At 36.3% G+C, this 27,653-nt stretch overlaps 1 protein-coding gene across 12 annotated transcripts in view; it reads right to left on the bottom strand.

Moving 5' to 3' along the window:
• Positions 1-27,653, bottom strand: part of DMD (dystrophin) — a 1,096,913-nt gene that overhangs the window by 347,115 nt on the left and 722,145 nt on the right. For all 12 annotated transcript variants that reach the window (XM_040582467.1, XM_040582466.1, XM_040582468.1 and 9 more), the window contains 2 exons: positions 18,262-18,363; positions 12,345-12,453 (listed from right to left, as the gene is read on the bottom strand). In XM_040582467.1, coding sequence (XP_040438401.1) covers positions 12,345-12,453; positions 18,262-18,363 — 211 coding nt within the window. The remainder of the gene's footprint in view (positions 1-12,344; positions 12,454-18,261; positions 18,364-27,653) is intronic.

Genomic DNA, 27,653 nt, shown 5'->3' with positions numbered 1-27,653 from the left:
GCTCTACGGAATAGGCACTGGGGGTCCTGATGGGCACCAAGTTGAACAATGGGCACCAAACCAGCAATATGCCCTTGCGACAAAAGCTAACAGTATCCTGGGCTGCATATAACAGAGTTGTTTCCAACAGGTTGAGAGACGTGATCCTTCCCTCTGCTTAGCACCTGCAGTACTGTAACCAGTTCTGGGCTCCCTAGAGCAAGACAGCTATAGAGCTACTGCAGAAAGGCCAGTTAAGGGCCACAACGATGATTAAGGGACTGAAGCACCTCTCACGTAAGGAAAGCCTGAGAGAACAGGGACTGTCTAGCCTAAAATAGGGAAGACTCCAGCGCGTATCATCAACATATATACATATCTGAAGGGAGGGTGCAAAAAAGATGGAGCCAGGCTCATTCCAGTGGTGCCCTCTGACAAGACAGGAGGCTGTGGGCACAACCTGAATCACAGGAGGTTCCCTCTGAATATCAGGAAACACCTTTTGACTGTGAGGGTGACTGAGCTGTGCAACAGGTTGCCCAGAAAGGTTGCGGAGTCTCCATCCTTGGAAATACTCAGAGTCTACCTGGGCACGATCCTGGGCAGCCTCCTGTAGGTCACCCTGCCTGAACAGAGAGGTTGGACAGAGGACCTCCACAAGTCCCTTCTAGCCTCAACCATTCTGCAGTCCTGTAAAGCTATATTCTTACTTCCAAACACTCTCTAAAAGCCGAACTGGAAATAGCCTGAGGACAGAGAATGCTTTGGGATTGAAGTGGCTAAGACTTGTAGTAATACACAGAAATACTCCTGGCACAGTGTATGTAAGCGTTCAACTAACTGCTCTACATGTGGTAGAAAAAGCTTTGAATCTGCAGGACTCTATCCTAGAGACTATGACTCAAGCAGGGGCATAAAACCAATTGAACATATATAACTGTAAACTGAGGTAGCATTAATAACTCTTGTTGTGCTTGGACCTATTGTTCTATTCAAACCTTTCTGAAAGATAAACTGCTCCAAAGCTCAGTTTCCTTTTAGTAATATAGCATTGTCACAGTATTCCCTGTGAACCTTTCCTTAGGCAAAGGTCAGCATGATTGATGGGCTCACTAAAAATTGAAAAGCAGAAGGCTAGGGCATGAATGGATCACTTTCAGTGAGTGTAAGAATTAAGCACACACTGAAACTAAAAAAAGGTACTACAAGAACCTTTCATATACTAGCTACATGGTGTTTCTAGATTTGATTTAGAGCAGTACCACTGATTACAATACCAAGGCTAATTAGGTGAAAAAGTGAGATAAAAATAAATTTCTGAAAATTATATAGTGTCACCACTGCATAATCTTTACAATAATGAGATAATGATTTAAAAAGAGATGGGGGAGAAAAAATCCAAACTACAAACTAAGCAAAACCCAAACCCCAGTACATTCAATTTAATCGTTGAAATTTTAAAATCTCCTGCTTCTATAAATAAGCATTTTTGTTTATATGAACTATTCATAAAACATGATTGTGTTTGTTACTTCTTTCTGTTCAATAGTTTAAAGGTTAGCTGGACAGATATCTGCAATACTGCCACCAATAATTCTGTACAGCAAAACCCCCAATTTTTGATGAGAGTATTAGGGTTTTTTACACATGTAGACGTTGATTCAAGTGCTGAGATATTTGCATCATATAAACTGAATGGATGTTAAGGCTAATATCCCTTATTTATTGTAACAAAAGCAAAAAATAATCAGAAATGTTAAAGTTTGTTTTTTCCCCCCAAACAATAATGTCTTGTTTTTTATTTGTGATATGAAGTGCCACAAAACCCACAGCTGAGAGAAACCATTTTTTTCTGGCTTTCCTGGGCCTTGTATCCTCTATTGTCATTACTGATTTGAGTCTTCCCTTAGGCTTTCATGACATATGTTTGAAAAGGCAAAAAAAAACCCCAAAAAACAATTCTTGAAGTAACAAATTCTGACTGGCTTAATTAGAAGGAATAGTTAATATCTAAAAATTATTATTTCTTGTTATGGATGTGACTCCAATACTCTTCTGCTAGTTCTAGTTTCTCATTTGGTGTATTCTTTCATGTGCAAGATTTCATGTGCCTGGCCAGAGAGGTTACAGAGAGTCAGACTGCATATTCTGGTTTGCATAAAACCAGGTGAAGTAATACTGTATATTAAATGATTTGTATATTTATAATGTGGATTATCACATGGACATTTTGGAAAAAAGTCTTATTATCTTCATAAGATAAATACAAACTTCTGACTAAATTGTTACATACAGTCATTCATAGTGGCCTGTTACAAATGTTTTCATCTCTCTGATTAAAAGTTTTATATTTGACAATGAAGAAAACAGTTAAGAGCATTCAATGCATACAAGTTTTCCTGTTTCAGGATGACACATGGGCTTTTTTCTTAATCTTTCATTAAATAAAGATTTCCCTTTTTTTATAGACATAAACATTTCAACCTTTTTCATGAGAACTCTGAAAGGAAACCTTAGGGCAGCATTACAGCAAGGGAGTCAATCTTTTGGGGAACAGAAGTAATACAAAATTTATACTACAGATATACCTCGAATCCCAAACAGATCCATGATACTAACAACCAATTTAAAACTAATTTATGTGTAAAACAGTAATAACCTGCATATGCAAAAGTACAGTCACTGGAGCTATTTGCTATATAAGGACTACTTACTTGTTCACATTTTTAAGGATAAAATTACCTGGTTGGCCCCTAAAAATTTTGAACTAAAGGAAATATTAAGCAAAATGTTCCAACATGTTTTGGATCTCTTGAAGCAGTAGACAGAACCAACACAAGGAGTCTCTTTCATAATATTAAGTCATCGTCAATGAGCAATTTTATTTTTATGAAGTGACATAGTAATATTACTTTTGCTGTTATTTCAATGCATATTTTAATAATTAAATAAAAATTGATTTTCCCTCCCCAGTCTTTTCAGTAAGTGATTTCTGCATCCCTAATTAAGTTATCTAATATCTAGAAATACACACAATCATTTCTGGGCGGTCTGAAGAGTTTCAGTTAAAGGAGTTAGGCATTATTTTTTGAAGACTACCTTTTTTTTTTCTGTTGTTATTTTTTAAATGCAGCATTATTTTTACCTTTACAGATAGCATTTATTTTTATCCAAAAGATAGGAATCTTTTTGTGTAAGCAGTTGGTGCAGCTGTTAGAAAAGGGTTTCATCAAAATGAATGTTTTTTACTACAGCAGTGGTGGTGTTCAATCAAATGCTGTCACATACTTGCCTTACAAAAAACATTGTGACAACACCTGTCACAAATGATGCAAGCACCTCTCAGTATTCCTTTTGTTGGTAAAAGTAACAAATTCTTGGTTTAGTATGCAGCTTTCAATTGGATTTCAATCTACATGACAACAATTTACATTTCCAGTGTACTGCTATTGGCATGTAACTGAATTTTGGCAGCTAGTTCTTTGATATAAGGAAAAACATATATTGCCAGCAGCTTCAGCTTTTACAGTCTCATGAAAATCACCTCTTCTAATTTTGTGAAAACCACAAAATGATTTAACAGCTAGAAATTGCTATCCTAGCCAAGGGGAACTCTGAAGAAAAAGTGTACAAAATTTTACACAGATACAGAATACCAAGAAGCCACTGGAATTTTAGGTACCATGTAGTTAAAAAAAAAAAAAAAAAAAAAAAAAAAGACATCAGAACGAGTTTGAAGAAACTTTGAAATAATCCGAGTTCAGTTATTAACTAATTTTACAGCATTACAGTATTCACACATAAATCTTCATGTCCACCCTTATTCTTAGAGAGAAAAATTCTACAGAATTAAAAACAGTTGTTCAAAGTTAGAGAAGGCAACATCATCATTGCCATTTTGTTTTTGACAAAGTAATTCCTGAAATCACTGTAAGCACCTTCTGTTCTTTCATTGGAAATGTTAAAATAGCTTGCCTCACACTACTATGTGAAAGACTTGTCAAGCTTTCTCATGAAAATACATATAATGCTTACTTTTCAGGTCAAACTAACCTCTATTCCTCTTCCAGCTATTTTAGTTTCACCTTAGGGAGAATTACCTTTGGGAACTCGAGTGTCATCTGACCATCAATGTATTGTTGAAGGAAAGACCAGTAATGCAAATCCCTACCTGCATATCTCCATCACTGCTGCTACTCCACAGTGACACAATTAGAGACAGCAGTCTGATATGTCAGTGACCAGCTTCATAGAAACAAGACTAAAGAATTTTCTACCTGGAGTAGAAGAGAAGGTTTTCATTTGCCATCTTTTCCTCACTTTAACCTTCTAGAGTTTAAGGAACGAGCCTGCCTTTCACTGTCTCATGTCTTCTGACTAGAGCTGAAACATTAGAAGTAATTGTGAGTTCTGTTCCTCATTCCCTGTGGCCCCCACTCTGCTCACGATCTGTGCTCACACAATTTGGCTGGCTGTTTCTCTGTCGAGCAGACCTAACTCTGTAGCAGTTCCAGTCATCACAGAAATGCTAGGAAGGATGTCAAAGAGCCACTGCATTTCTCCATAGGATATGACCAGGATGGCAGTGACCGCTACTGCTTTCAGAAGGAAAGCCAGCTTGCTTTGCTCTTTTAAAAAGACAAGTCAAGGAAGAACAGCAGGTCAAGAGGACTGTGTGCAGAATGACCTATCACTTTCTATTATTCTAGCAAATTAAAGAGATTTTCACACAATGTAGTTGCCAATAGACCTAATTACTATATAAAAGGAAACAGAAAAGAGAGATTACTGCTATTTGCAAGCCCATGCTATCTGGATAGTTAGACATTATAGTAATTGAGGTTACTGTAGCAAAAAGAAGGGAGAGAGAGAGTTGGTTTAAGGCATGGAAAAATAGAATGTTATAAATCCAGAAAATGAGGTAGAGAAACTGAAAAAAAAAAAAAGCATAAACTACCATTTCATTATAGATACTTTTTTACTAGGAACTCTAAGGAGAATCCTTTTTTTTTTCCGTATCTTCCAGAATTAACTAATTCAGATTCTTGACTCTGTCTATCTGTGTTTTTAAAATGATACAATTGTGTTGTTGCCTCATTTCTCAAAAATTGCTAACATTGGATTCTGCAGTGTGTGTTGAATATAGTTCTAAGGAAAAAGAAACATTAATCTAATTCCTTTCTGAGCCACATAATATGAGCTATGTAAAAAAGACCGACCATAACTATAACTTAGTTCTGTGCTCTCACCCGGTATAGGTGATGAATTCTACAGTATGCTATCATTTACATTTCATGGGACTTAATCAAAATGAATCCTGCATACCATGCTGTTACTAACTATTGATCAAGAAATTAAATGAAAGAAAACAAGCTGCAAAGCCTGCTCCTCAGAAGAAAATACCAGATCATATTTTAAAAATGGAATAGGTGAATGTGGTCCTTTGAAAGACTGATGATAGCATTAATCTTATTTGCATCATAAATCTTGGCAGCTGCACTTCCAACAACTTGTTATAGAATAGAAACAAGTAGACCTAGATTCCATATTGTCTTTAATAACAGCAAAGCAGCTAACTCCTGTTTTCACTTTCTGATTTACATTTCATCATAGGTATGAGTACAATAAAAATTCTGAGTAGTAACCCACGGTGAGTTGTATTTAATCAACTGAGCCTTGAAAAATCAAAGTCCGCATTCCCTTTGTAAACTGCACTGTCACACCTGTTTATTACAGATGCTTTTAAAGAGTAACCTACTCCAAGACCCCTGAAATAGGATATTAAATGTAAAGGTATAACCTTCTTTCTTTTGATTTAAATTAGGCTTTTGTGGCTTAGGTATATTTTACATGTATTTTTCACCTGTCAGATAATCCAGAAACAGATCATCACATCAAGATATACTATAAAGATCAAGATAGAAGTTCTGAGAATCATAGAGATTTGAATTTATAAACTTGCTTATTATGTTTTTATTCACACAGCTCTGAAGGCATAGTGTCAGCTTTTTATCTAGACTCTTTTCATTACTTCTCCCTGTTGGTGTTGCAGCACATGCTGTGAATGACCTCCAGAGATTCCTGAAGCTATATGCAGAAGGAAAATTGAATCTGAAAGCTTTATTAGACAAGTTTGTCTTCAGCTTGTGTCTGGTGTCAGCTGTATTGAAAAGTAGAACTGTCTGTGAAACTGGGTCCTGACCTTGAAAAATCTCCAATCAAATGGTAACAGATTCAGTTTTGTGCCGTATTGGTATTTGTTAGATGCAGCACATGTGTTAGATGTGAAAAAGCTTCTTAATGAAAATCATATGGAATAATCGGGCAACTTATTTCCTGAACACAATGAAGAAACCATGTACAAAAGCAATGTACACTCAGCCAACTCAGGCTGGCATCTGTGAACTTCTTTACTACAAAAGCCTGTAAAATGACTCAAAACCAAGAAAATCAAAATTATTTTTGTAAAACACTATTCGTTCATTCATCCAAAAGCAACCATAATAAAAGGTAAAGACAACACCTGTTCCTTTACTATTGCATTTTATATGAGAGTAAGCAACCTTTGTCAGGCTGGCTGACTCAGAGAAGAGCATACTTTTACTACTCTCCACTGAATTAAGAACTCAAGGTATTCTTTATATTTCCCTACTGCATTGTTCCCTGTTCATTTTCTCTCTTGCATTTTGTTTTAGTAAAACTTTTCATAGAGTTAAACTGGATTACAACTAATATTAAAAATAGACATTTCCTTTAGATTCTACATGCATAAGTATCAGAAACTATACAATTTTAGACATGGCCATTATTGGAAATAGTATTTCTCTCTATTACAAATCTCATGCTAGTGGTCATCTTTACTGGTGTTAACTAATGTTAACTGAAATGGATTACTGGCAGTAGTGTTGCCTTCTAAATCAGTGTAGGACTACTTGTCACATCAGATGTATGCTGTGGATTTTTAGCTATTCAACTCTGTGAAGAATGGTTCTACAAAATTAAGTATCTACTATGTCCCCCACACAAGCATTTTAATAGCTGATAGCAGAGTTCTTCTAAATGGTGAATGTTATGTGCAACATATTTTTAAACATCAACATGTCTGCATTAGTATTGAAAACATTGTAGAAACACACGTCCCTAGATTGTTCAGTCTTCCCCGAGGAATTAATTTGAGTATTCTTGGTCTCAGTTATATTATGCCATCTGATATAAACAATACATACACTCTAACATCTGATTTATACATTTGTTTTTAATTTACCCTCTAATTACACATATTGTTATCTTTTCAGGTGCATATAATGAAACGTACAAAAATTTTCAAGCCTAGCATTTGGAAATTCTGAGAAGCAGTTCTGAACTATAGCACGTGTTCACTCAGGCACTGTGCATAATATATAAACAATGACTGCTTCAGAGCAATTAGCTATGAAATACTACAAAAAATAAAATAGTATCTATTGTGCATTTTTCCTCAAAGCTAGTTGTTGTAATTTTGTTTCTTACATTTTTGTCATTGTCTCTTGAATATCTCTTAAAAACAAATTGTCTGTTTTCAAAGAGGCAGTGGAACTTCACATGACCCAGCTCTGAAATCCATGGAATTAATATATTTTAAAATTATGGTTTCATAAACAAAGAATCCTTCATTCCCACTGAATATATTAAACCAGAGACTTAACAGGACAGTCTTCATAATGCAGAATACTGCTGTGCCTAATCTGTACATGTCTTCTTCTTAGAACTAACCAATACAGAATAATAGATCATTCAACAATGCATTCAATTTGAAAATAAAAGAAAATTCCAGATGCATAAAATACAGACAGTTGCACTACAGAAGCACTTTCAGCTTCTAAGGTCACTGGCTTTTAATTTTAAATATTGTGTTATTTCATCAAGGTATGTATTTTCATATACATAGTTTGATTTGCTGCTAATTTTCCACAAAAACCTACAGTCTCAGGATTTGTGTATTTTTTAGTAGCACCAGTACATGTTTCTTATGTTACATTACATTCCAAGCAATGCATATGAATTTCAGCTGTATTAAGCCACTATGGAACATACACTCAGAGAGTAACAGCAGTGATATTTTTTCAATAAGTATTTTATAAGATCATATAAGTCTAGAACAAAGCAGCATGTCTAGTCCAGGTGGGGGCTTGTTTCATGGAGAAATAAAAGGCAAACTAAACTTTCCCAAACAGGAGACATACCTTAGGATGCACTCCAACTAAAATATCAAAGTACAAGCAAATGAAATTTGTGAATCTGGGGAAACTAGTGACAAGTATCACAATTCAAACCCAAAACCTCAAGGTATTATAAACTCTGGAGGCGACTGCTGTGGACCTTTTTTCTATGCTCTAGCTGAATATATGGGCTAATAAGTGATGAGTTTTCCTTTGGTTAAATTTTTGGATGAAGTCACAGATCACAATCCTCATGCTACAACTTGCTTCTAATGGACTTAGCTTGACAATCACTCCTCGCCTGTTCTCCCTTATTCATGGTAAATCCTGAAAAGCCTTCTTCCCCTGTACATGGAAGACCAGTCTGTCACTCCTACTCACAAAGCAAATTATATTGGAAGCACAGAAGAGCTTTGATTGTATACATTCAAAGAAAGATACCTAAAGCTGATGGCTAGTGTTATGAGTTCTGGTGATACAGTATTAGCTTTCTTCAAATTCATTGTATTAAATACACAGTATCTAACAATGCATATAAAACCTTTCTGACAAATGCATCTCTAACTCTGCTACAATTTGTAAAACAACAAAAAAATATTCTTTTTTCTTTACCTTTTTTTAAGACCTGCTACAAACAATACTCCAAAATAAGACTGATAACTTGTAAAGCTTTAAAGGGACAAATTCTACATAATTTCAGAAGTAATTTCATCATTATAACTGACACTAATGTTCACTTTGTTTTTCTTCATTTCACAGTCATACGCTTTTCTGTTTCACTTTAGTAGGTATTTCATACGAAAAGACAAAAAACTCATGCAAAAAATCGGGGGGGGGGGAAATGAAGTTGATTGTACACAAAGTATTCTTCACAGAAGTTGTTAAATAAAACTGCAAGAGTACCAATATAATGTACTGTTCACTGTCTTTTTAGCTGTACATGCAAAATTTTAAATTAGTTGACAGAGTATTTTCAGATGTATTCATTCACAGCTATTTTAAAAGTTTCATTAAAATACATATCCTTTTTAAGAAACTGTATTTTCAAGTATAGCTCTAAATGAAAGTGGACAAATTTTCCCCTAAGGTCTTACTTGAATGATGAAACTCAGGAATGCCTCCCACCCCACAATATATTTACATGGGTTTACAAAGCACTCTTTAACGTTACCTAGCTTATTAAGTAAATCCAGTGGTAGGACTTCAGTACAAAAGTAGTCATATGAATGCTAGCGATACTATTAAATTCTGTGCCTCCTACAAAAGCACATTCCAAAACTGTATTTCTCTCTGCTTAAAGTATTTTCAAACTGCTGGCTAAGGAGTGCATCAAGTTATTTGGATAGAGACATTCACACAATTTCATGGTATCATGTCAGGTACAGACAGCAAGTATGATTTTCTTCCCGAATCATCTTGTCTTGAAAGTCAATCTCTGCAAAGGTTTTAGACGTACCCTTCAGCTAAGTACATTTTTTGAGCTGGAAAAGTAGTTCTTGTTCATTATGCCCAAGGGCACACTGGACTGGTGGGATAGAGGATTTTTTTTTTAGTACTTCTTCTGCCAAAGAAACTATAATACACAGACCTAGAAATAATTACAGACAGGGTCCTTTACCTCTGTAACAGCCACCAGATGGTATATTTAGTAAGACCCTCTGGCTGAGTTCTTGCAGCCAGACTAGACCAAATGACACCTGACAGGACAATAGAGATTTGCCAATTACATCTTCATTCCCTGTTCTCAAACACAGATGTCAACATTATTAATTTCTGATGTCCACAAAAGTCTCTACAGAATCAGGAAGGGAATAATTATTAACAGAAGATACTGCTATTGTTTGACAGAGTCCTTCCAAAATAATTTTGTGCATCTTTCTTTAAAAATTATCTTTAATGAGATTGTTTAGATTTTAGGAGGCTTGGCTAAAGCTAGTTCTCCCATAGACAGTTAAGTCTTTATGCATCACAGTGCATCAGCACAAAACAAGTTCATAAAAAATGTGTATAGTATAAGAGATTAAAATAACTACAGAATTTATAGCATAGCATGACATAACAGATGGCATTCAATCTCTCTCCTGCCCTCCCCCATCCCCCTTTTTTTTTTAAATTAAATTAAATACAAAAATACTTTAGTAACACTGTGAGAGTAGTTCAACACCAGAACAGGTTATCCAGAGAGGTTATGGAGTCTCTACCCTTGGAGTTATTCAAAACCTGACTGGACATGACCCTGAGAAGCCTGCGGTAATTGTGCTTTGAGCAAGAGGAATACATGTCTCCCCAGGTCCCTTCTGAACTCTACAGTTCCATGGTGATATATCTATAATGATGTGATTGCAGTAATCTGACTCAAATAAAGAAAACTTACGAATTAGTGTCACAAGCACAGGTTCAAATTTTAAGTGCTCTTGGTAACAGAAAGGGTATCAATCTTACTTCCTGCTTAATCCTTTATAGAACACCAGCTCTTTCACTTTCTGCATGTATAATTCCATCTGCTGATTCTCAGAAACGTTAATAGTCAGAGCCTACATCTGGAATTAAGGTAAATCAGTAATTTTGCAAGATTAGTTAATATAGGAATGTATTGCACTACTACTGTGTGTTCTTCCTCTTGTTCTGTCATTTCAATTTCCTTTGTAACAGCAACAATGTTACCAACACTCCCTCCCCCTGGAATCTGACATAACCTGCTGACACGCAAAACTGACACAGCAAGTTTAGTGACCCAATACAGAAAAAAATGATGACACATCTCCTTCAGTTCCCCCATGTCATTACATGAATTTCTATAGCATGTCTTAAAACAAAATCCTGTACTAGAAGTTTTAAAAAATACTAGTGGGTTTTAGCCCTTTTTAGAAAATTGAAACAATTGCACTGGATCTACGGCAGTTCTAAATGGCTAAAACTAAATTAGAGTCCCTATTTAGTAAGATACAACATGTCATAAGCAAGTCATCCGCTTTGCTTGAATTGATATTTGCTATTCTGACAGAAGTTGGACTGTCTTCTGGTATTGAATATTATGGATTATGTCTATACGGTGCAATTATTTACTCCTTTTTTTTCTGCCTTGCTGTCCTAGAACTACCAGTAGAAGGCAGATAACTCTCCAATTTCAGCTTTTCTTGTAGCTACCCACTAAAACGTTGAAAGCATGAGGGATCAACATCCTACAAGTAATCAAATCCAGGTGACTACTGTAGCTGTATCATAGCCTGAGTTACAGGCAATCTGACAGGAGGGAGGAAAAACTTCTTTCTGCTCCCACATTCCAGATTATACAGGTGAGTAACATTCTTCATCCAAGCAATGGAAATAGTTCAACATTAGTAAAGAATCTTAGAGACTTTAGAAACTCAGATTTAACCCAGTGCTTCCATTGTGTATTTCCTTTCCACCCATGTTTAATCACTACCTTTCAAAGGAAAGCAGTGGGAAATAAAATCCATTTATCAAGGAGATAAAAATGAGTTTGTAATCCTTGTAGGGAACCAGCAGGTGCACAGAGATATGAGAAGAATCCAATATATATATTATCCAAATAATTTAAATGAAATGTAGATCAGGTCTCTTGTTGTGGATTCATGAACTCAAGACACCCAGAGATGTATATCACAAACTTAATGTTTAACTGCAAAATAACTCCTACCATGTTGTGATAACAACCTTTTCTATGAATGCACAAGCTTTGTCTTGAAACAGCCTCAGTTCAATGCCCTATCATAAAACGTAATTTCAGAATTTCATTCTGTGACCAATTTACATCCACTTGACCTGTAACTTTATCATATTTTAATTTAAATATTTCTTCTCCCTCTATAATATTTCCTCCATAAAATATATGTAGAAAGTCAAAATCTCATCTAATCTCTTCACAGAATAAAGAAACAAGATTTTGAAACAGTAATAATTTGAAAAGCATGCTGTAATCTTTTCATGAAATCTACAATATAATTTGTCTTCTGGGACACATTACACAAAATTGGAAGGAAACAAAATTACTAAGTTGCGTGGTATACTAGCACACCTTCTGTTTACAAGCTAAAGCTGAAATTTTTAAGGATGCAGAATGAATTTAGATAATCACCAATCAGTTTCATTTTAACTGTGTGATTTGTAATTAATTTAAAAATATGTATATACTAAAGCACTTACAGAGACCTGAAGAGAAAAGGCCAAATGCTGCTAATGCTGGCTTTTCCTTTAGTTGTTGAATTAAGTGGCTAATTGCCTTCCAGTCAGCATTCAAGTCTTCTAATTTTTTCTAGAATAGAAAATAACAATGTATTAGTTTTACAATACATAAATTAATGTAAATAAATGTCAAATAAAATAATTTCTTGTTTTCTCCACCTGATGGACCACCTGAATTAAAAAGAAAACAGAAAGGTAGAAACAATTAATTTTCACAAATAGGAAAGAGGCATGAGTGAAATCCTTCCCAGCTGGGCTGCATAAAAGCTTAATGGTGTCAGGATCCTGAAAGTATCTTTCCTCCTCAAAGTTTAGCTGCTGAAGCTCAAGGACAACTTAGAGCCAGCACAACTGCGTGACCCTGAACATGGATTGACTTACCGGACCAGCCTCAGCCTCTTCCCATCCTCTTGGCCCTGCCCAGCCACCTGGGGCTGTGTTTGACTCTGGTCCCCCCCACCGGGCCTGATCCTGGCACACACACCCTCCTACCACCTCCTCCCAGGGGCAGCCCCCCTGCCTGCTCTGCTTCTCTGCTGGGGACAGTAGGAGGGGTCCTGGCTGGTGAGACCCTGTCCCGCAGCCCAGCCTGGAGCCCCTGCCGCTCCCTGCTCCCAGGGGGCACCTGCTTGCCCTGCAACCTGGTCAACAAGCCTTTACGCATTTTTACGGAACACAGGATGACTTGTTTAACGTATTATAAAGAGGTAGGGTGGTTTATCACCACAAACCTGAGATGCTGATTTTTTAAATTAAAATAGAGAGGCGAATTATGTGTTAAAAAAAACCCCAAACTGGTCAGTAAAACATCTACAATTTGTAACATGAAATGAGAACACATGCTTCCACATATTTAAGGGGTGGGGTGGGGAAGGTAAAAATAAACTCTTAGGAGTCTTCAAGGAGTCATAAACTTCAGTGTGTGGGCATGCAGTCCTGACCAGTAATGGATAAACTGCTACTTTTAAACAAAATCTAAGTAAAAGTCTGGAGTGTGAATTACATCAGTCCTCAGAGGCATTTAGACTTGAAAATGTTTCCACCTCTCTTGTTTTCCTTGCTCTAAGGACTGTAAAGAAGGATGAAGCATTGCTAATTCTCTGTTGGCATCTCTAAACTCTTACAATGAAAATTCCATTTCTTTTTTAAGTTGATCCCTAAGTGTCTGCTACAAAAAGCAGCACAAAGTACCAGTGCCACTCAGGAATGCCGTTTGTATTCTTGTGTCAAATTCACAATTAGATATATAGTCTAAATCACAATCCAGCTGTGATGGAAACAGGATGCCTATTAAAAAAGGTACTTTAATTACCTAGAGTCTAAGACGACAGGGGTCAATAGGAGAAGGATAGGGAACAATACTAATTAAACTGAAGTGTGTACACACGCAGACACTGAGGCAGCAGAGTTTTATATTCTGATATGTCAGGGGACCGTTTATAGAATTTGCCTTAAGCTTTGCCATAAATGGTCTAAACCTGCTAAGGCCTTTTATATGCCACCACTGGAGGCCAGAATATTACCTGGTATAAACTCTGGACAGATTTTTGTGTAAATGCTTTTTGATAGGGCAGTAGAGAAAGGATACAATTCTGCATCTGGGAATAAACTAACACTTTATCTATAAGAGCTTTTTGAAAACTGCATTAGAAGTAAAATAAAAAGTCAGGAATATCAGAGATTCTCCTTTGATAACAGACTATAAGGACTAGGCAGAAAAAGCAATCAGGTATGAATGATAAATGTAACTTGTCATGTGACAATTTAAAATCATACATATATTTTATTACTGTGTAGATTACAATCACACAGAAACACACACTTTGGACACATTTTATGGCAGATTTTAAATTTCCTTTTTCTTCTGCTGTTGTAGCCCAAGCACTTACTTCCAAACCTTAAAATGCAAAGGACTGCCCCAATATCGAATTAATATTCAGAAGCAGAGGAGAGTGCAGAGAGCCCTTAAAAACAAAAGCTGGAGAGATTACACTGTCAAAGTCTGGCTTCATTTTACAATACATTCACAGTAACTCAGGAAGGAGATATGGACATTACAAATACAATACTGGTCCTCACTATGAATAGCTACTTAATCATTCATGTGGACATGAGCCAGGGATTTCTTCCAGCAATGACTAAATATAAAACATGCCCACTACAGACATTAAAGCGGGTTGTCTAAGGCAACATCTACTCCACTAATAAGAGTAGCTAGTTCTTAACTCTTCTATCAGAATTATAGTTTGATCCAACCTTGGATCTGTCATAAATTAGCATGTGTGTATTAAAATATTAATTTCTTTGAGCACAACAATTTTGCTGTAATTGCAACTCTAGAGCTTTGGTGACAAGTATGAACATCAAAATATGTTGCATTGAGGAACACTTTTATTGATTTCCTTTAAATGTCAGCACTGGTGCAATTTAAGTGAGGTTAACATTCCTACATGAACTAATCTCATTGACAGCACTAAAAGTAGATAGAGAGAAATTATGTAGTCTTTTAAATGCAAGACTGAAGACAATGAAAATTAGTTCCTCACTACTTACTCTCCCACCCAATACGAGAAAGGACAAATTGAGTGCTGTGGCAAGGGACCTACAGCTCTTCCGCTGCCAGAGAAATCCTTTCCTGAATAAACTGTTCTGTTTAAGTGCTGTTAATGATGAGATTGTGGCTTAGGTTCTTTCTATTGCCACTGTCACCAACAGTAATCTCTCCCTCCCCACCTGCAAAAGCTTTACAGAAACATATTTCAAAAGCATGAAATCCATTTTATGAAAGTAAATAGGTCTGATTATTAAACTGCTAGTGCTTAAAGGATCACACATCCCATTCTTGACTCTAGAATCAGCATAAACTAGGTTTTCACTTGCCAACAAATATATTTTTTAGAGCCCTGCATTGCAAAATTCCATGTTAGTGTGCTTAGTCAAGATGTGAAAATATACTTATTTCAGTGGCATAACTATGAGATAAGATTAAGTATGTGTCAATATAATACCATGGGATATAATTCACATTCAAAACACTGTAATGACAGTATATTATAAAGGTTGCAAAGATAAACAGCTAAACATTAGGAAACGCTAGAATAACATCAAGTATTGATTTAGATACAATGCACATAACTACACTAATATCTTTAAATCTCTGACACATTTCCCAGTACAGGAGAGGCTTGCAGTGTGAATGAATCTATAGGACCTCTAATTCATTTATTGAAAAGAATGAGATGATTTGTGGTGAATTAAGGAAATCAGAGAGAAAAAAAAAGGAAGCTAAGACAAAGGTGCCTCAGAGAACTAAATAATCTACAAAGTTGTCAAGCAATGTTATGCAAGTAATTAATGTTTTTAAATAAGCCATGAATTTTATCTCTTTTTCTGTGCCACAAACTCAACAAGGAGCATGACTATAAGTATTTAATTGCTGCACACACTGTGAGTGGTATCCATATCGTGTACTGAATTAGTCAGGGTTCAGCGTAAACTAAGACCGCCACAGCAGCTTTAATTCAAGAACTTGCTAAAACTTAGAACGCTTAACTTTGCAGCACTGCTACTATCTTTTCAAAACCACTTCAATCTGAGTACAAATTATTTCTGCTTCCAGAAAATAGCTTTTGTGTAGAAAATTAATTTGACATTTTCTGAAAAGTTTATATTGGAACATATAAGTAGCAGACAGTGCTGAAAGTTAGTTATCAAGAACGATGACAGAAGAGCAGCTTAGTATAAATGGGTGGAAACCTACATCATCAAGAAAGCAACCGAACAGTCCTGACAGTATATATACACTGTTTTATGACTGATTGTACAAGACAGACAAGTGAACCAGAAATTAACTTCACAGGTCGTTCAATTAACCAAACTATAGAATGTAATGAAAACAGTAAAATGTGATTAAAGATGGACTAGAAATTGAATACTCACTACTTCACAAGTAGTTACTAATTTCCTTACAGACACATTTTATAATGTCATTGTCAAAACTACGACTCAAGGAACATCATAATCTTTATTTAAAGAGTTATCTTGTTCCAGTAAATCTGGTAGAAATTGGCAGTTTTCAGTGTCTTTGATGTGAACACTTAAAAGAAATAGACACAGAATATAATTCTATGTCAGAAGTTTGGCCTAAACAGAATCATTTCACACCATTTATACTTCTGTCAGTGCTACATAAAACAAGTACTAGTTGTTCTTCTTGAAAATGCCAACATTCACTCTGCAATGATTTATATACAATTACAAAAATCTAGAAAGCCTAAACTTCTAGTTTTCTGTTGCTTCAGGTGCTTTGTTTGTTAAAATGTGGAGTAAAAATCCCCTAAGACTGAAGCTAAAATAATACAAAATGAGTAAACGCAGAGTGATTTTTGTTCCATCATCCATTCAGTGTGCAGATGACATTTTTCAGTTCCCAACAATAGTGCTGCATTAGCCAAGGAAAACACATAACACAGAGTTAAGAGGTTTTTTTCTGCTCATTCTCATTGTCACGCTACTTTTAAGTCACCTTAAGTCTACCTCTTTTAGTGTTTTATTACTGTTTGGGAGAACTGATCATTAAAAAAAAAAAAAAAAAAAGGGATATAGAAGGAGAAAATAACTCTTAAGGATTTCTATTCAGAAAAGAAGAAATGAAACTCATCATTCTTAAATATGTATTCATTTCTAAACTGGAGATAAATGCATTCATGTGCTCCTGTGAATGGAAATCTGCTGGTGGGATTTATAAGTAATTTAAAGGAATGTTGGTAAAAGTAGGAAAATAATGCTCCTAATATAGTGACTACATAGAGATGGAAAACCAAAAAATTCACTGTAGAGGTCACCCACAGACATTCTAACTTTTTGAGGAAACCTTTTACTGTAAAATGAGGTTATTGTGTGCTGTAGGTTTGGAAAAGCGCTAAATACAAAGACAAAGTTTACTGTCTGCCCAGTCAGAAGCAATTACAATAGACACTTAGTGTAATCAACAAGCCATTATTGCAGTTTCTGGGAACTCTTCATCATCATGTTCACAGTTACTTTATTAGCAGTTACGAAACAAGAAAATAGATTAAGCTCTGGTTGATATGGTAGTTACCTTACTAGTTTGGCCTCCCACTCCAAAAGCAGCTGAAACTCACATGGGAGGCTGCTAGCTGGTTATTTTCTGCTGCAAGATTCTACAGGATGGAAAATGATACTCTAGTCTCAGTGAACATCTACACAGTCTTTAGGAAACAGTGTAAAATATCCTTTTCAAATGGATTTGTATGCTGCAGAAAAAGTATTTAATGCCACACTTTTCTAAAAAAGAAGTGTTGTGAGGCATTAGCCTTATTAATAATGTATTCTCTGCTCAAAATAAAAAAAAAATAAGTCATTCATTCTATGTGAATTTTGGCAGAGAAACTGAGTGGGAAAGTTATATTATTACTAGGTCTTCTTTCCTTCAAAATGGAAAAAAAAATAAAGGAAGGAGCCCCCTTTATCACTTGACTCTTACCTTTTCTAGAAAACATGTTCATTATTTTAATTGACAAAATTTCTGAAAGAGAAATTCAAAATAAGGAAGTTTAAAAACATGTTATATGATGCCATTAGTTAGGCACCAAAAATTACATTTGCTTTCAATATGGATTACTCCTGAAGAGGTAGAACAACTTTAATATCAAAAATAATATCCCCATCACATATGCAAAAATTTTCTAGCTGGGAACATTGAATTTCTTTTGGCTGTGCTATCACAGAACAGAACAAATGCCGTTTGCCAAGTTAATTCACTGATTTTAAACAGAGCACATCAAGGACAAGTGTACAACATGGGAAGCATAACCCATTACACAGTAATGGATATTGCTAAAGGTTGCTTCATTACCTTTACTGGATGAGTGGCTGGTTTTTCCTTATATAAATGACACCCTTTAGACAAAACCTCTTCCACATTCGGCTGTTTAGCCTGCACTGCTGCTTCGGTTTCCTGAAAAATAAAAACACATGCAGTGTAGATTAACCACAGCATAAGCAGTAAGATTGAAAAGTCCTAAAGCTCCATGGGAAGCCATAAAACACAAGTAGATTAGTTTCTGCTCAGGATTGGTTTCTGGGAAAACTTACGGAGAGTAGCAGCTAAGGACAAAGAGGGTCACCAGAGAAAACAAAAGCAAAGAGGGATGGAAAAGAGTAATGCTAGCAAAATAAACAGCGATAGGTCCCTTCATCCTGAAGGTTTCAAAAAATGATTACAAACCTAACACAAATTCCTATTAGGAAAGACAGGCATCAAAAATCTTATTTAAGCAGCTCTGTCTTTTTGTCTGGTTTAAACTACCAGCAGATTGAAAGTGCACTGGTTAAATCATTTTGTTTATACAGTACATGGCATTAAAAGCGTATCATAAAATGCAATAATGATACTGAATTTAGGAAGATTAAAAATATTCATTGAAAACTACTATTACTAGTAGCAAACTAGTACTTATCTAGTGAAACATTTATACTAACAAATTAAAACCAAAAGCACAGTAGCAGTGACAGTTCCTAAAGGTGCGGGGAGGTACCTACCATTAGAAATGACACCCTACCAAACTAGCAATAGCATATTCTCTATCAATTTTCTTTTCTAATCTGGAAAGGTGTAATGTGCTGAAATAAGGCAACTCCAAGAAACCCTTCTGAACATACAGCAGCTTCATTTCAGCAGGCACTGATCAAATAAGTAATGGGTGAAGCACTACATGTAGGTAATTATAAGAAGAAAAAAAAAAACCTCAAAAAATACCCCAAAAACCAACAACACTGAAAAGTGTAAAAGAAGAGATAAACCACACCTAGAGTTCCATGACTTACATTGTTTTCATTTATCAAGTGATAGAAATAAAAATAAACCAAACAAAAAAACCCCACCAAACAAATCCCAAATTATCTGAGATGCCAAAATTAACTGGTTGGTTTGTTTTTGTTTTCTTTCTCCATTTTTCTCCCACCTATTTTATAGCTTGATTACCTTGTCCTAACCAATATAACAGGCTATCCACTGACTCTCCAACTTGATTTGCTGTCCACAGTCCCAGTTATCATTAGTGTGACAGCAGACAAGATTGTGTGCCAGCCTTGTCACTATCTGATCTGACACATCATTTTATTGGCACAAATCTGCTATTCTTTGCTCTGCAATAAACTTGTTGAAATCTATGTAATTTTCAGTCTAAGAAAGGGACCATTTTGCTCCTCTGTTTCAACTCAACATAAAAAACATGTCTATATAGCTGCCTGAAATTTTATGTGCAAAACTTTATGGACAATCAGTAAAAATAAAAAAGTGTTCATAAATTCACTATCATCTCCCATTTTTCTTTTCAAATATTGTTTATACATAGCAAATGAATTGAATTAAATCTTGTCTGATTTCTTGCAATTATTTGAAACATTTGCATTTAATTGCTTTTTATTATGCATTTCAATATTAATGATATAACTGTAAGGACTCATAAAGAATGAGCACTGAAAAGCAATGAATAGCAAAATTGGGATATTGGGGGGGGAGGGGGAGTTGATTAACCTGTAGATTTAACTCATTAAAGTCCTATTTTCTTCCTGTTTCCATACTAAGTTCACTTTCTGCTTCCCTACTCACCACATAAAGAAAAAATAATTATCAAGGGGTGTTAATGAAGAAGGTATATTTGTGTCTATCTTTATGAAAAATAACCATTTTAATATTTGTTTCTTTAGATTTTATTTTTTTAAAAACTAAGCCATCTGCAGTATTTTGCCAATATTTTGTATTGTGTTATTTACGTGTGTCAAATACTTATTTCATAGCAGTGCCAAGTATTGTAAAAAATTCTGTAACAGGGAAAACATGTTATAAGGCCCTGCAGAGTCCAAGAACATGAAGATCACTGTGGGCGCACTGACACTGCTGGTGTAACCTGCAGCATGGATGCGCTTTTGAAGTGGATCTCTCAATCTTCCCCATTCACTGGGCTCTGGTTTCCACCATGGGCTGGTCTGGGAGCACACAAATTGGTTTCAGGCTGTAACCAGCATAGAAGGTACGCTCTAGGGGGGCACCTAACAGCCCCAGGCCCTGAGGGCACCCCCAGCCCTGCCTGCCCCTGCCCACTTCCCCATCACCTCCAGGACACCCCTCACCTGCCCACAGCCCAGGACCCCATGTCAGCCTCACTGGGGCCATCACTCCATGCCCCAGCAACACCACAGCAGGGCTGGTCTCCAGCTCCCCACAGCCCGTCACTGCCCGGCCATGGGCACCACTGAGCTGGACCCATCCACAGGCTGTTTCCCATCCCCAGGGAGGTGCCAGCTGTCCAGGGTGGGGGCTGCCCTGGTGCTCCTGGCTGCCCTGCTCCTGGCTGGGCAATGGGATGGGCCCAGGCTGCCAGACCCTGCCTTGAAGACCCCTCAAGGTGAGCCCTCTGATGGCTGTGGCCCACAGGTGGCCACCAGCCCTACAAGGCCCCAGCAGCTGTAACAAGGACTGAGCGAACCTGAGCACTTACTGGTGCCTCCCAGGTCATCTGCACCACTTCCCCTTACCATTTTCTAGACTCGAGGAAAAGCAGAGGGTCTTTCAGGAGCTTCTTTTAAGCTTTATCATGTATTTAATCTGACTAGGTTTGTAATAACAACCATTAACATTATCAGTCAAGTTCCACCACCAGGAATTGAAAATTCAAACCCAGAAGAACCTTGCTAGGAAAGGTGCTACAGACTAATTAAAAGGACAAGTAATAACAGGAGTTACTACTCAGGTTCTGTAGCTGTAACAACATTTGGTTTCTCAGTATTTATTTGTAGTCTGCCTTCTATACTGAAATTTGAATTGTGATTTACCATACGCACACATACAAATAGGCTAATTTGCCTTTTAAAATTAAGGACAAAAAAGGAAAATGAATGACTGGTGGTACAATGCAAATCCACATTCTGCAGAAAAGAAGAAAGCATTAAATGATTCTTTTCATTGTCAGTATTTTATACTAATACTAGTTAGTATACACAACACATAAAACCAAAGATAGCCCATTTCTACATATTATATAAACATTTGAAAAGTTTTTTTTAATGCATTCAAAAGGTATTTGTTCTTTATAGATAGAATACAGGTATCATTTTCCATAGCCAGGTAACAGAAACATAATATATTTAGCTGTTAAATCACCAATTCCTTCTGCTCTACAATTTTCTGGAGTTACATGAACTAACCTTCTGTAATCTGATCTTTCAAAATCAATGCCCTTGACCTAAACTGAAATGCATTGTGCAAGTCTATCCGATATAGCATGGTGCTTCATTTGAGATTTATGTGGAAATAAAAAAAGAGGTAAGAGTCCAGGGGAAAAAGAAGTACTCAATATCTTGTCATTCACTTGGACACCACTGAAATTAACACATACCTTCTTTGTTAGAGCAGCGACTACTTTTTGATTGTTGCTCATTAATGCCAACATCATTTAAAAACATCACAAAATGATTTTACATAAGCGCACACCTGACATTAAATTGCTGAAGTAACTTTGAGGGAGATCTTTGCCCAGTTCTCTGCCTGATGGGATAGCCCCTTGATGAATTCTGCCCAGTGAGCAAGTTTCCAGCAATTTCAAATCCATTTGCTAGGTGACACCCTTTTAATACATGTCAACAGCAAGAAAGTAGTTTCAGGATACTGCTCCATCATTCAGTTCCCAAAGTGAACAAAAAGGTAACAACTGTGACATGGCCTCCGATGTTTCGCTTACAGCAGAGACCCCGTTATTATCTAGGCTATGCAGGATCCGGGTGAATAACATCATCCCAGAGCTGGGCCTGACATCTGCTCTTGATTGCCCAGGCCAGGCTACTACTAAAGCTCATAAGAGTTGTCCATGATCATGTCCATCGGTTTTTAGAGAATGCCAAACCCATCACTTTTAAAAGTCCAGATTCAAGATCACTGACTCCTCTGCCACACTCACTCTGCTTGCTGCGGGAGGGCGGCTGTGGGGCGGGTGCAGCACTGTCTCTGGGAGACAGAGCTGACTCTACTGGAATTGCACAATTTATGAACTGCCTGTGAAAGGAATCGTAGTGCTGCTTCTGGGCTGGGTGATGAATATGCTAATTAAACATTTCACACATATGGCAAATTAAAATAAATCATCATTGGAAACTGCTGTTTCTCAAACATGCATATACAACAAGAATCAGAGGCCACCTTTTTTCCATGACATACCATTTATGAATTTTCAGTGGTGTTAAAATGGTGCATCCAAACTGATGAAAGCCTACTGCTGAATAAGCCACACTGGCTTCTGCATTTCTAACAACATGTCAGTTCAACCTGCTGAACAAATTTACAGGCTGAAAAAGTGGCAGGGACTTGTCTACAGCCCCATATGGACTATGAAAGTCTGTTGATATAGCTCAGAACTTAGAAAATTCATATTCCCTAGCTGAAACCAATATATTGACTAAACCTCTGGTGCGTATGCTAATGGAAGAGAAAGTTTGATGACTTGGCATATGTTATTTCAAGAGATGGTAGCTATCCTAGCAGACACAGACAGGCTGTTTGACATATGCTGCACGTAACTTGGAGGCCCAGGCAACCATCTATAAAAGTATCTGCAACATTTCAGACTGCGTATTGGTCTATATTAAGAATCACAAGCACTGATTCACCTTCTCTAATAATGCTGGTAAAACTTTTGGGATTGGTTTCCCAATAAGATTGTGTCCATGGGATGTTTTCTGCAGGGACAGCAGGAGAAGTTCAAGTGATTAAACCTGTGTCTTCATGGCGAAGTGCAATGCAAAAGTGGAAATTTAATTACAAACTTCAAATACAAAAATATAACTTTGAAATTAATATAGTGAGTTGTTTTAAAAGTCATGACTTCTTTTTATCAAGATGGTTCATTACATGACGATTAAAGAAGATAATTTATTCACAGGAAAACAGAGGCATTAAGCAATTTCCCTTCACTTTACTGATCAAGACAAGTCAGTGATGTATAACAAGCAAATATACTAAATCAAAAATCTAAAATAATTTGGAGACTTTTAATGTCAAAAAGACTTTTTCAAAATAATTAGATACAAATCCTCATACATATTTGACTTGATAACAGAAAATTACATCTAATTATGTTTTTCTTGTCCTTTAGATGAGGGAGAGTGTAACTTGTAACATTTTCTTATTCATGCTCACAAGAAGTTCCAGCAAGGTTCCATGAAATATTCATGCCTATCTTTCAGGTTACCATTCCCAGATATTTTAGGGAAAAAGCTGGAAATAAATGGTGAGGTTCTGAATGCCTCATTTTTTCCTCACAAATAAAAGGGAGTGGATAGAAAACGTGAATATATTCCCATCTTCAAGAAATCTGGTTCTAAATAAGCAACCTCACTTTTCCTTTTGACTCAGCCTTGCACATTTCCATTCATGGAGCAGACTAACAAGCTAAATCACCACAAAGAGTGGTATGAGAAAACTTAATTAAAATACATCAAAGTGCAACTACACCACAGTGAGCATCAAATCTTGATCGTAGGTCAGACAATACAGTCAATGGCGTTCTTGGTGTTCACTTTAGATATCTTTACAATATTATTAGAATATATCCGAGACATACTATTATTAACAGTTCTGTGGCCATATTGAGGTGGCACCTAATACACTGGGGGAAAAACACAGTTCCCAGTATTTAAACTTCCTGAATAAAGTCTTTAATTAATCTTGACAAAATTCAAGGAGAGGAAAGCTTGTACCTCTGCTTTTTTCAACATAACAGATGAAAAGGTTTGATAACTTCCTGTATTTTACCTATCTTACTAGAAAAAAAACATTCTGTGATTATCTACAGAATTTAACTTCACCTCCATGTCTTAGGGCTTTATTAAAATAAAAAAAAACCAAACAAACAACAAACAAACAAAAAACCAAAAAAACCCCAACCCAACCAACCACCCCCCCCCCCCCCCCAAAAAAAAAAAAAAAGGCGCCAAACCCAAGTAATTAAATTTGAAGACTCTTCCATTAGTGGCCTGAGTTGATGCTTAATGTAAAACTGCTTTAGCACTGAAAATATTCTGTAACTAGTGGACAAGAAATTTTATACACTTGCCTCTAAAAATGCCATTATGAGTAAATAAGATAACCATTCTTTCCCCCATTACTTTAAATGACTGATTTTTTAAATGTTTGATACTTGAAATATGATCCCAAGGCAGTGTTAGAAGCTATCTTCATGGGGAAAATAGTATTGTGAGATTCATCCAGCTTTTTAAAGTAAATTGGGCAAAATAGAGTAATCTGATTTTAATGAGAGACTGGAAAATTGATACAACTATAACTCTTGACCTATGTGAATAATTTTTGAGATACTTTAGAGGAGAAAATTATTTCATGGAAAAGTGCACTACATGAAGGACCTCTTCCTTCTAAAAGTTTAACAATTCAATTTTAGAGTTCATAACTACTTTATAAACCTATGATTGCAGCCTTTGTGCAGTTTGTGAAATATTTAGACACTGTGTCTATTCAGATTTGGTGGTGTTTTTCATCATCCTGCTCCCTGTAATACATCTTATTCTTGGTACTGGAAAAGAGAAGGGAGGGGGAAAAAAAAAAAAAAAAAAAAAAGAAAAAAGAAAAGGAAGTCCTCAGCAATGAAATGGAACTAAGAAGATCCCAAATTTTAAGCCATGCAAATTATGTCTGAATTAGCAATCGCCACCGCTCTGCAGAGGTGAAAGGATGTTTTTTTCCAAAGCACGTTTTCCTGTTGGCTACCAGAAATTTGTAAGCTTCTCTGTACATCTAGAGGGGATGAAATATAGTATTTTTTTTTCCCCATGCAGAGAAATCAGTATCTATCCATTGCAGCTGTCTGTCCTGAAAAGGAAATTTCCTGGATGTACTGAAGATAAATGAAAATATTAGCTGTAAAGAAACGGCCTGCAGATAAGGTATATGAAAAGAATTTGGCTATGGTGGTCATATACTGATAAAGTACTGTTAATCATCCAGTTGGACTATGGAAAAGGCCCAGCAAGAAGAATTCTTTGAGATTGGATATGATTCAGAATATTTTATTTTGAGGCTGGACAGGACACAGGATGAAACAGCTGCTCCTGTTCCACCTAGACTGCAGACCCTGTCTTAGTTCCAGTGCATAATATAAAAGAGATAATAACAAACCCAGGAGAACTGACAGAGAAGAAGGAAATCTGGCAGAAAAACATAATGAAAAATTCTTGTGAGAAAATAAGGGAAGTCACAATGATTTTACAAGCTCTTTCCCAGTAATGTGCTCTTTTAGATGCTGAAGGATAGCAGCTTAAGAGGAAGAAAAATTACTTGGAATGATGCAGTAGCAGATACGGACTACTACCATAAGCATCTTGACTGGCAAGTGAAATTTGGTGATAATTATAAAAATATTAAGTCATAGAAATTGTTTTATTTCTTCTTGTAAACAGCAAAGAAAGAAATCAGAATTTCTTCTCTCTTATTGCAAATGATGACAGTTCCATTCAATAAACTAAACCAACAGCCACAGCATAGATTTACATGGTACTGGGTATTGCCAGAATGAAGTTAATTTTCTTCAGGGCAGCCTGTATGGCACTATATTTTTCATTTACAGTGAGAACAGTGCTGATAATACAGAGATGTTTTAGCTGTTGCTGAGGAGTGCTTACGGAGTGCTAAGGCCTTCTCTGTTTTTCATGCTGCCCTGCCAGCGAACAGGCTGGGGGTGCACAAGAAGCTGGGAAGGGGACACCACTGGGACAGCTGACCCCAACTGACCAAAGGGCTTTCCCATACCATATGATGTCATGCTAAGCCATAAAAGCTGTGGGGAAGGAGGAAGGGGAGACATTTGATGTTAAGGAGTTGGTCTTCCCAAGTAACTACTCTGTGTCAAAGCCCGGCTTTCCTGGAGATGGATGAACACCTGCCTGCCGTCGGGAAGCAGTGAATTAATTTCTTATTCTGCTTTGCTTGTGCAGGCAGGTTTTCTTTGCCTTTTGAACTGTCTTTGTCTCAATCTGTGAGTTTTCTCACTTTTGCTCTTCTGATTCTCTGTCCCATCCCACTGGGGTTGATGAGTAAGCGAGCGGCTGTGTGGGGCTGAGCTGCCTGCCAGGGTTAACCTGCTGCAATTGTTTAGAAAGTATTGCCACCACCAATAACCATCTTTTGGTGTAGAATCTGTCATATATAAGAGGGTGACTCTCTTTACAAGAGTATCACACAAGAATTAAGCTTTACAGCACTATGTCAAATATCTCAAAACCACATTTACTTAGAAACATAGCACAAAATCTGCAACAGGATTGTTTTCCACATTATCACTAACTTTAGTGTGAGAAGGAACTATGATTCTTTTAGGCATATGCTTCTATTTAAAAAAAAAAAAAAACCAACAAAAAAACAAGCACTAAAAAAATAAATCAGTTTTTCCTCAAATATCAATCAAATTAATATTGATCAAATAAAACTTATTTAAATATCCACAAGGTACAAAAAATTCATATAATTACCAATGTACAAAACCCCAAGATGATGTATATTCCCTGCCTCTAGTATTTACTACATAGCAATGAATTCTAAGCAAAATAAGCCAAAGCTAACAGGACCTTGTGCGGATATAAGTGTCATTTGTATGGGCTCTTCTTCAGATTCCAGCACTTTAAATTGTACATTGTTTGTAGAGAAAAAGATATAATCTTACAGAATATAAGTTTCTGTTTAATAAATAACATTATTATCAAGAAGAAGAATGTCCAAGAGCTTTCATGAATTGTGTTTTGAAGACAGTTTTCTGTTAAGAAAAGAGAATATGAAAAAGAACACAATTGGTGAGAATGTTAAAAAAGATTTTCTGAATAGGAGAGGAAATAACCTATCTCTGAAACATAGCTGCAGTGAAGCAAGCTATAGTTTTGGTATTGACTTCACTAGAGCCTTGGTAAACTGCTCTGTCCTTCCTGTAAGTTTCCTCCTGTATTTATTTGCTCATTTATATTAACCACACTTTTCCCTAGGACTCTGAACACTAACTGAGCTGTTATTAATAGTACAAGGAGGAAGCCAAAAGACAAAGTTGAGGTATAGCCTAACTTCCAAGCAACTCACCCATACTTCTAAAAAGCTTATGCTTTAAAAATGAAATCATATCTTGATTTACTAGTCATCCATTATTTCCTACTAAAATTCTACCACACATCAAATACTTGATCACCTTTCATAAATTT

This window comes from Falco naumanni, chromosome 2, assembly GCF_017639655.2.
Source record: "Falco naumanni isolate bFalNau1 chromosome 2, bFalNau1.pat, whole genome shotgun sequence".
NCBI lineage: Eukaryota > Metazoa > Chordata > Aves > Falconiformes > Falconidae > Falco > Falco naumanni.
This window is presented reverse-complemented; position numbering and strand designations above follow the sequence as displayed.